Raw genomic sequence first — 10132 nt, forward strand, 5'->3', positions numbered from 1 at the left:
CCAGTACTAAGGTGCATAGACATTTTCATTCATTGGTTCTTGGATTACACGACAATGAGTTGACTATTTTGAGAATGCAAGGTTCCTAGAAGGCTTCCCTCAACAGTTAAGAGCACTGACTGCACCTCTATAAGACCCATGTTTAATTCCCAGCATCCACAGGGTAGCTCAAAAGCATCTATGACTTCAAATTGCAACAAAAACACAAGATAAGTGACTGTTCTTTAAAAATCTGTGCATGGTAGCACACAAGTTGAATCCTAACACTTGGAAGGCAGAGGCAAGGGAGTCTCAGTTAGTTTGAAGCCATTCTGGTCCACATATGGATCTCCAGGATAGCCAGAACCACATACATACATACATACATACATACATATATACATACATACATACATACTACATACATATGCACACAAATATAATCTTGTTCTTAAAATGACATTCAGAAAGTTTCTAGAAATAACATTATTGCTCTCACCTTTTATTGTATATTAGCCATAGACAAAATACAGACATTGTCTATGGATTTCTAAAGCAGAACCATTCTGGGTCTGTTTCTCTAAATGTCGTTATCTTAAGCTAGCATGGGTGATCAATATAAATTGAAACAGGAAATCAACATAAAGGTGTTCATGGAAAGTGACAGAGTAGATACCATCAGACAGATACGTTGATAATGTCTATTATAAAGTCATTAGTGAATTTCAATTCATAAATAAAGGGAGTCAACTAGACATCTTTAAACTGCATAGGAGAGCTTGGAAATCTTTTTTATTGGTTATTTTATGCAATTATATTTCAAATATTACACCCTTTCCCAGTTTCTCCTCCAGAACAACCCTATTCAACCCCCCCATCATTCTATGGGGGTGCTCCACCTCACCCACCTACTTCCACCTCACAGCCCTGGAATCCCCCTACACTGGGTATTGAACATTCATAGGACCAAGTGCCTTTCCTTTTATTAATACCAGACAATGCCATCCTGTGCTGCATATGTAGGTAGAGGTATGAATCCCTCCATGTGAACTCTTTGGTGGGTGGTTTAGTCCATGAGAGCTTTGAGGGTCTGGTTGGTTAATATTGTTGTTCTTCCTAAGAATTGCAAACCCTTTCAAGGGCTTGGAAATCTTATTCAGGTGGTAATAATCACACAGGCATCAAAGAAAGCATTAAGTTAACTCCCTCCCTATTTCTTTCAGAATTGTCCTTAAAATATGTAACATAATAAAAACAGACATACACCTTTAATACACCCTTATATAACTATTGTGCCTACAAAGGAAAACCAATTAAATATTCCAGATTTATGTAAAATATCTGCATAGGTGCAGTTATACTCATAAACTGCAGGAAAAGTGTCCAGAACAAGAAGTAGGCAAGGGTAGACAAGGCAACTGTAGAGACTCTTACAGTCTGAGAAGACATGGTGCCTTGCATCAGGGCAGAAGGTTATGTGGAAAGACCACCCAGGTTGACAGGCAGCCAGAGACTCCCTGGCCAGGGACAAAGTGCTTCATCTCCTTCAGAGCCAACATTCAAATGCAACCATCAACTCAATGAGAGACTTGTGTGGGCAAAGGTTCATGCTCTTGTTCAGTCAGTGAGACAAGCTAATGAGCTTCCTCCAGAAAATATATTCTAAAATCGTCCAAGGATGTGTCCAAGACCAGCCTTTACATCAGTCCAGAGGTTGACCCAAAGTCCTGTGTGACAATCCATCATCCTATTTGTTTCTTCAGGGCCCCCATGACATCCTTGTTCCTCAGGCTGTAGATGAATGGGTTCAGAACAGGGGTGATGATAGAGTAGAGCACAGCCACTACCTTGTCCCTTCCAGGAGAATGCAAGGAGTGTGGCTGGGTGTAGGTGTAGAGACCAGTGACATAGAAGAGGCTGGCCACAGTCAGATGTGAGGAGCAGGTAGACACAGCTCTACTCTGTCCCTTCCCTGAACCCATCTGGAATACAACAACCAACACCCGAGCATAGGAAGCTAGGATGGCCAGGAAAGGGATCAGCACAATGACAAGGACACTCATGACAATCATATGCTCATATTGTGATGTGTCTTCACACACCAGTGGCAGGAGAGATGGAACCTCACAGAAAAAGTGGTTAACAATCCTAGATCCACAGAATGGAAGTTGAAATACATACACTGTGTGCCCTAAAGCATTGAGAGAGCTGCTGCTCCAGGCACTGGCGACCATGCAGCAGCAGATCTTCCTATTCATGAGCACAGGGTAGTGCAAGGGTCGGCAGATGGCTATGTACCTGTCATAGGACATGAAACCCAGTAGAAGAGCTTCACATCCAGCAAGGCTCATAAACACAAAAACTTGGATTTCACATCCCAGAAAGGAAATGGTCTTGGTGTCTGAAAAAAAGTTGGCTGCCATCTTGGGCACAGTGTTGGAGATATACATCATGTCAATGATGGAGAGCTGACTGAGGAGGAAGTACATGGGGGTGTGGAGTCTCCGGTCTATCCTGATGAGATGGACCAGTGTGATGTTGCCTATGAGAGCCACTGTAAAGAGGATGGCGATGATTATGAAGAGGATGGTGTCTATGGCTCCATACTGGAAAAGACCAACCAAGGTGAAGTCTGTCCCACAGCTGTAATTTTTTGTTTCCATGGCTTAGACTGAACCATCAATGCAAATCCAATCTGGAAAGGGCAATGCCTAGTGAGTACTATCTTTGAGGATACATTTCTGGACCAGATGTAGTGCACTCTTTTCTATCCTTGTTTAGAGTTTATTGAAAAAATATTTTTTAGGTATTTTTATTTACTCTAATTTGGCAAAATGCATAATAGTTACACATTCTAATGTATGACGTTTTGTTTCAGAGGGTGCATGTAGAAAGCATGCATAAAATCATAGGATTCCCTTCTCTATCCCCTTCGTTTCTCCTGGCCATTCTGCTGTTTGATGTCTGAAAGCTCTTCTTGATTAAGGTCTTCATAAATACCAACACCTTGAGCTCTTTCTCAGGGATTCATGTAACAATCTCCAGTGTTTCTTGAAGAAGGCTTACTTAAAAGTTTTGATACCATTTTGTGTTGCTCCTGTTGGTTTTAGAACAACATATCGCCAAACATAGTCTTGTTCTACTGCCTCTGCCTCCCATGAGTTAGGATTACATGTGTGCATCATCCCATCTACGTTATGAAATACCTGATCAATGACTTGATTCAGGATAGGTAAACACTCTTCTAGCTAAAGTAAATCCTCAGTCCTGCACGATTACTTAAATGTAGATTAGAATAAATTAAGAACTTGAAGTTTACCATGCAGCAAGTGAACACACTCTACCTCAATGATTAATAAATTACAATGAAAATTAATTTAAAAAATGAGATCGAGCCTCTCACACTACATTAAACATTACACGTCCTGCACTACAACTCTAGGGGGTGGTGATCCAGATCTATCTGCTTCGAGGTCACACCTAAAGCCAGCTGCATGATCTCAGCCACACACAGCCCAGTCTGTTTGAATAGTCAGCTAGTCTCAAACCTTACAGAGAGAAATGAGCTGATTCTGCATTTTTTTTCTCAGCATCACAGACTCAACAACGAGTGCAGTATCAACAAACTGAGCAGCAGCTTGGAGATGTGTTCACAGCAATGCTGACATTTTTCACAACCTCACCGTTCACACACGTGTGCACCACTGCATGTTTGAATACAGATGTGTCAGTCATTAGACCATGGAAAGGTTTAACGACTTACAGTAGCTCATCATGGCACCCAGGACCTGGAAAAATGGTGCTACTTGGGACATGGAAATAACAATTGCTCACAAGGAAAATTAAAAATATCAAGCCAACAATAGAATTAAATGTACAATGTACTATACAAATATTTATTATATGCAGTTACTTAAAATCTTGCTATTCTAAAAATATTTTAGAAATGCAATAGAATCTCAAGCATATCAGGAATATAATGAAATATAATCATAAGATAACTGTAGAATTAAATGTGAGTTCTAAAGAAGAAAGAGATGTTTTCACACCCTAAGAAAGGACCCCGTGACTCTGCCAAGTCCTGATCCTTCAGGGGGAGAAGTTGCTAGACTACCATACCTGTCTGAACACTGAGCCCAGGTCTCATCCTTAAATATCTGAGAAGCTCACAGTCTGCAGATCTTGGGTAACCTGGTAACACACACTTTCACAATGCACATGTTTTTGAAGTGATTCCTAGAAATGCTTCTCACCTGGAATGAATCTAAATCAGAACAAGAGCTGACAAGGAAAGGATGCAGTGAGCTGTACAATGTGATGGGAGTCAGACGAACCTGAGCCAGCAGGGTGGGGGGAGTTGTGTCTTCTCAACAATCCTCAGTCATCTCTGCTTCACCACAACACTTCACAGCTGCAGGGCTGCTTGACCGCTGAAGGAATGAGCTGTACCAACCTTCTGGTCCTTACACACCTGAGGCTTGAACATGGTGAACAATGGGTCCTTTCCTCCAGATATCTAGGAATACAGGTTGTTTGTTATTAGAGTAACCCATTCCATTATAACTCAACTGTAGTCTACACAGTGTCTTCGTTGCAGATAAATCTCCTCTCTAAGAAATTTACAAGGAAAAGGAAACAGACCTGCAAAGGCTAACTTCCTAACAGTTCACCTGCACCGAGACATGGTTACTAGATAGTAATCTGTGCCTTCCATGATGCTCTTTGAAATGAAGTTATGATCATTTTTTTTAACCAAACATACATAGAAAATGAAAGGAATGTACCCTGAAGGTGGAATTCACCAGAGTCAGGTTTTCTGATATGGAAAGGCTACACTCCCATGACCTCCAATCTCAACTGCATTTTAGGTGCCAGGCCTAATCTCTAAATTAGAAATTCTTGCTTTATCTTATATAAACAGACCTCCAGTCAGCACTTCAGTCTGGTGTAGAAAGTAAAATGGAAATAAAACAATGTCACTTTCTCCTCCTGGCAAGTGTTTAGAAATTCTCCAAGGATCTGGCTACACGATGGTGGTTGGGACTCATGGGGGCTCTGCGTTAGTCCTTCCGGGAAAGCTAGTCTCCTGTCCACAATTAAACACACTGTGTTCAGAACATATGTCTCCTTAGAGCTGATGTCTGCATTCCATATCAGGAAAGCATTTAAATAGAGTTCAGAATTAATACTCAATATTTTTGTTAGAATTAGTAACAGTCACACCTGGAAGTTTGAAGACTCTGATTTTAATGTTCATGTGAGATACACACAGTTGCTCATAACCAATGAAATAAAATGTGTAGCTAACCCAAAGCAACCATATGATATTTAGGAGTTGAATAACCTGGGCTTTGGTATGTTCCAGATATCATAGCTTCTATCCCTCAAAACCATCTTGATAAATGAGATAGATCCCAAATTTCCAAAGTCTCAGGTACTCACAGATGTGCTAATTCTTCATTGCATCCCATGGAGAGTGAATTAGGTGGTTTCTAAGTACCCACTTAACCTCTTTCCACTGTAACAACGTTATTTAATTGAAGGAAGTTGTGGTAAGATTGAATGGAATGAATGTCCTCTAACACTGAGATGACATCAGTGATTCTTGCTCACGTGAAAAATGAGAAAGAACCAGGGACTTAGGGTGATGCCTGGAGTTTTCATCCACAGAAAACGAATGTGGGTTCAGCATGCATCACAGGCAGCTGGATTCTATGTTTCTAGCAAATGCACATGATTTCAATCTCCTTTCCTTCACTATAACATGTGCTACTAATTAGTTTGGACTATTTTTTTCTCCCCATTTCCATTCAACACTTTGTAGCAGTGCCCATGGCAGGAATCTTCATCTTCAGTGAAGGCTAACCAAGGGTTTGGGCAGGAAATCTATGCAGTCGATATGTCTAGAATAGAAAATATAAATACATAGTTTTGAATCTTAAGAAGCAGAAAACAAAGTCAAGAATATTCTGAGGAGTCCCTCAATCCACTATGTAAAAAGACCTAGGAACTGCAGAAGGGGCTTGCTAATGCTATACAAGAAAACATTCAGTAACAAAACCATGGGCCCATGAGCTGGCTCAAAAGCTCTAGGGCAATCATAAGGCTCAGCACTGGCATCTCAGCATTTATGTACCAATCCGGGTATTTTGCTCATACCTGTACCCAGGCTCCTATCGGGGCAGAGAAAGGAGGATGACTGGTGCTTGTTGCTCTCCAGTCGTGATCCCCAGGTTCAGGGAGAGTCCCTGCCTCAAAGTAGGAAGTAGAGAGTGATAGAAGAGAAGACATGACCCTCTACTATCTTCCATGTGTGTGGATATATTTTTGCATCTCTGTGCCTTTGAGTATGTGTGTATTTTCATGGTTCCACACTTCTCCTCCTCCTCCTCAATACGTCTACATTCACACACACACACATACACACACACACACACACACACACACACACACACTCACACACACACACAAACACACACACACACACACACACACAAGTAAAGTATACCTCTCACAAACCATAACCTACTGTGACAATAAACAACATTACTACAGTAAAATGAAACCACTTGGAGAAAACACTGTTCCCAAAGGAATGATGGACAGCTTAAGTAGCTTGCTTCTTTCCTGCAAATATCCAAAATAAATCCCAATTGTCCATCACAATGTCTTTTCTGATAACATAAATACACTAAGATAAACTCCAAATTTAGAATTATATGTATGTTATTTCTTCTGATGCTGTGATGAAAGATCCTGACTTAGTGGCCTAAGTGAGGAATGGTGCATTTTGGCTCACAGCCCCGGAAGGATACAGACCATCAAGGTGAAGAGGACATGGCAGCACCAAAAGAAAGCGTGGTTGTATGGGCAGGAGGCTAAACTCGGGATCAAAGCAGAGAACAGGATCTGTGACCAACCTACACAACCCCAAAGCTCATTTCTGTAGTACTAACTCTTTCAGGGGAGTTCTACACCCGTTTTGCTCCCAAGTAAGTGTTGGTTTTCAATGCTCTGCTCCCGCAAGTTATAGCTCCTAGTATTTTTTAAATCTTAAATCTTTAAATAATTTATTATTTTATAAAATATTATTATAGCCCACAATGATTTTTGACATAATAGTATATGATGAATACACATATTTTCCCCTTTCCTTTTTCTAAGAAGGACTGAGGCTTCCACAGTTTGGCCTTCCTTCTTTTTGAGCTTCATATGGTCTGAGAGTTGTTTCTTAGTTATTCAGAGCTTTCTAGGGCTAGTATCCAGCTATCATTGATTGCATATCATGTGTGTTATTTTGTGACTTGGTTATCTCACTCAGGATGATATTTTCTTGTTCCAGCCATTTGCCTAGGATTTTCATAAGTCATTGTTTCTAATAGCTGAGTGGCGCTCCATTGTGTAAATGTACCACAATTTCTTTATCCATTCCTCTACAGAAAGACAACTTGGTTCTTTATAGCTTCCGGCTATTATACATGGGCTGCTATGAACATATGTCCTTGTTATATGTTGGAGCGTCTTTGGGGTATATACCCAAACGTGGAATAGCTTGATTTTCATGTAGTACATTGTGCAATTTTCTGAGGAAACACCAGACTGATTTCCAGAGTGGTTGTACCCCACCAACAGCGATGAAGTGTTTCTCTTTCTCCGCATCGAATCCTCGCCAGCATCTGCAGTCATCTGAGTTTTTGATCTTAGCCATCCTGACTGGTGTGAGGTGGAATCTCAGGGTTGTTTTGATTTGCATTTCCCTGATGACCAGGGATGTTGAGCATTTCTTTAGGTGCTTCTCGGCCATTCATTATTCCTCAGGTGAGAATTCCTTGTTTAGCTCTGTACCCAATTTTAAAAATAGAATTGTTTGATTCTCTGAAGTCTAACTTCTTGAGTTCTTTGTTTATATTGGCTATTAGACCTCTATCAGATGTGATTGGTAAGGATCCTTTCCCAGTGTGTTGCCTATTTTGTCTCCTTGACAGTGTCCTTTTCTTTACAGAAACTTTGCAATCTCATGAGGTTCCATTTATCGATTCTTGGTCTTAGAGCATAGGCCACTGGTGTTCTGTTCAGGAAAATTTACCCTGTGCCTATGTGTTCTAAGCTCTTCACCAATTTCTCTTCTAATAGTTTCAGTGTACCTGGTTTTATGTGTTGATCTTTGATCAAATTGCACTTGAGCCTTGTACAAGGAGATGGGAAAGGATCAATTTTCATTCTTCGGCAGGCTGACTGCCAGTTGAACCAACACCATTTATTGCAGAGGCTGTCCTTTTTCCATTGAATGTTTTTTTCTCCTTTGTCAAAGATCAAGTGAGGGTTCATTTCTGGATCTTTAATTCTGTTCCATTGTTCTACCAGCCTATCTCTGTACCAATACCATGCAGTTTTTAACACAATTGCTTTGTAATATAACTTGAGGTCACGGATAGTGATTCCCACAATGTTTTCTTGTTGTTGAGAATAGATTTCGCTATCCTAGGTTTTTTGTTATTCCAGATGAGTTTTCAAATTGCTCTTTCCAACTTTATGAAGAATTGAGTTGGAATCTTGATGGGGATTGCATTGAATCTGTAGATTGCTTTTGGTAAGATGGCCATTTTTACAATGTTGATCCTTCCAATTCATGAACATGGGAGATCTTTCCATCTTCTGATATCTTCTATAATTTCCTTCTTTAGAGCTTTGAAGTTCTTGTCATACAGATCTTTCACTTGCTTAGTTAGGGTCAAACCAAGGCATTTCATATTGTTTGTGACTATTGTAAAGGGTATCTTTTCCCTAATTTCTTTTTCAGCATGATTATCCTTTGAGTAGAGGAAGGCTACTGGTTTGTTCGATTTAATTTTATATCCAGCCACTTTGTTGAAGTTGGTTATCAGTTGTAAACATTCTCTTGTGAAATTTTTGGGGTCACTTAAGTATACTGTCATGTCATTGGCAAATAGTAATATTTTGACTTCTTTCTTTCTGATTTGTATCCCTTTTACTTCCTTTTGTTGTTTAATTGCTCTGGCCAGGACTTTCAGTACTATATTGAATAGGTAGGGGGAGAGTTGTCAGACTTGTCTAGTGACTTATTTTAGTTGGATTGCTTCAAGTTTTCACTGTTTAATTTGATGCTGGCTACTGGTTGGCTGTATATATATATATATATTCTTTTACTATTTTTAGGTATGGGCTTTGGATTGCTGTTCTTTCCAAGACTTTTAACACAAAGTCGTGTTCATTTTTAAAAAATTTGTTCTTAGCATTTAGTGAGATAATCATGTAGTTTTTGTCTTTGAGTTTGTTTATATGGTGGATTACATTGACGAATTTCCGAATATTGAACCATCTCTGTACCCCAGGGATGAAGCCTACTTGATCATGGTGAATGAGGTGGGCAGTGTTCCCTCTGTCTTCTGCTACTAGTACACTGAGACTTTTGTATCCCAAAGAACTAACTTCTTTTCAAGCCAGAAGTGCTGTTTGTCACCGAAGGAAGTCAGGATTGGAACTAAAGCAGGTCAGGGAGGAGGAGCTGATGCAGAGACCATGGAGGGAAGTTACTTACTGGCTTGCTTCCCCTTGTTTGCTCAGACTGCTTTCTTATAGAGCCCAGGTCTACCAGCCCAGGGATGGCACCACCCACAATAAACTAGGCCCTTCCCCCTTAATCACTAGTTAAGAAAATGCCCTATATCTGGATCTCATAGAAGCATTTCCTCAACGAGGCTCCTTCCCCCAGCATGTGTCTAGTTGACACAAAGCCAGCCAGTACAGGATAGATTACCCTCAAATCACAGAGTTGGGGTACACATGAGGTGAGAGTTTTGAAGATAGTTAGCAACCTCAGTCTTTCAGTTTAGAGTGATTTTATGGATCACATCAATGGCAAAAAAACCAAACATCAAAAGAGAGCCATTCATGGAGGATGCAATACATATTTTTTTTCCTTTTTTTTAACTTTTATTTTATCTGTGTTGGTGTGAGGGCGTCAGTTTTTCTGGAAATCAAGTTTCAGGCAGTTGTGAGCTGTGATTTGTTGCTGGAAATTACTGCCAGATCCTGTGAACCAAAAGATTGTGTTTTAACGATTGAGCCATATCTCCAGTAACAGTCATGGTGTTTTGTCACAGAAATAAAAAACTGAGACAGTTTTAGGGAG

General features: G+C 40.2%; 1 protein-coding gene across 1 annotated transcript; it reads right to left on the reverse strand.

Annotated features, from left to right (window-relative positions):
- Nucleotides 1-1721: 1721 nt before the first annotated feature.
- On the reverse strand, nucleotides 1722-2642 carry LOC308426221 (olfactory receptor 2AK2-like; the record flags this gene model as incomplete). Its single annotated transcript, XM_080923986.1, has 1 exon — nucleotides 1722-2642. The coding sequence occupies one exon, from the start codon at nucleotides 2640-2642 to the stop codon at nucleotides 1722-1724; it is 921 nt and encodes a 306-aa protein (XP_080780112.1).
- Nucleotides 2643-10132: the final 7490 nt, after the last annotated feature.

Source organism: Micromys minutus, assembly GCF_963924665.1.
Source record: "Micromys minutus genome assembly, chromosome: 10".
Taxonomy (NCBI): domain Eukaryota; kingdom Metazoa; phylum Chordata; class Mammalia; order Rodentia; family Muridae; genus Micromys; species Micromys minutus.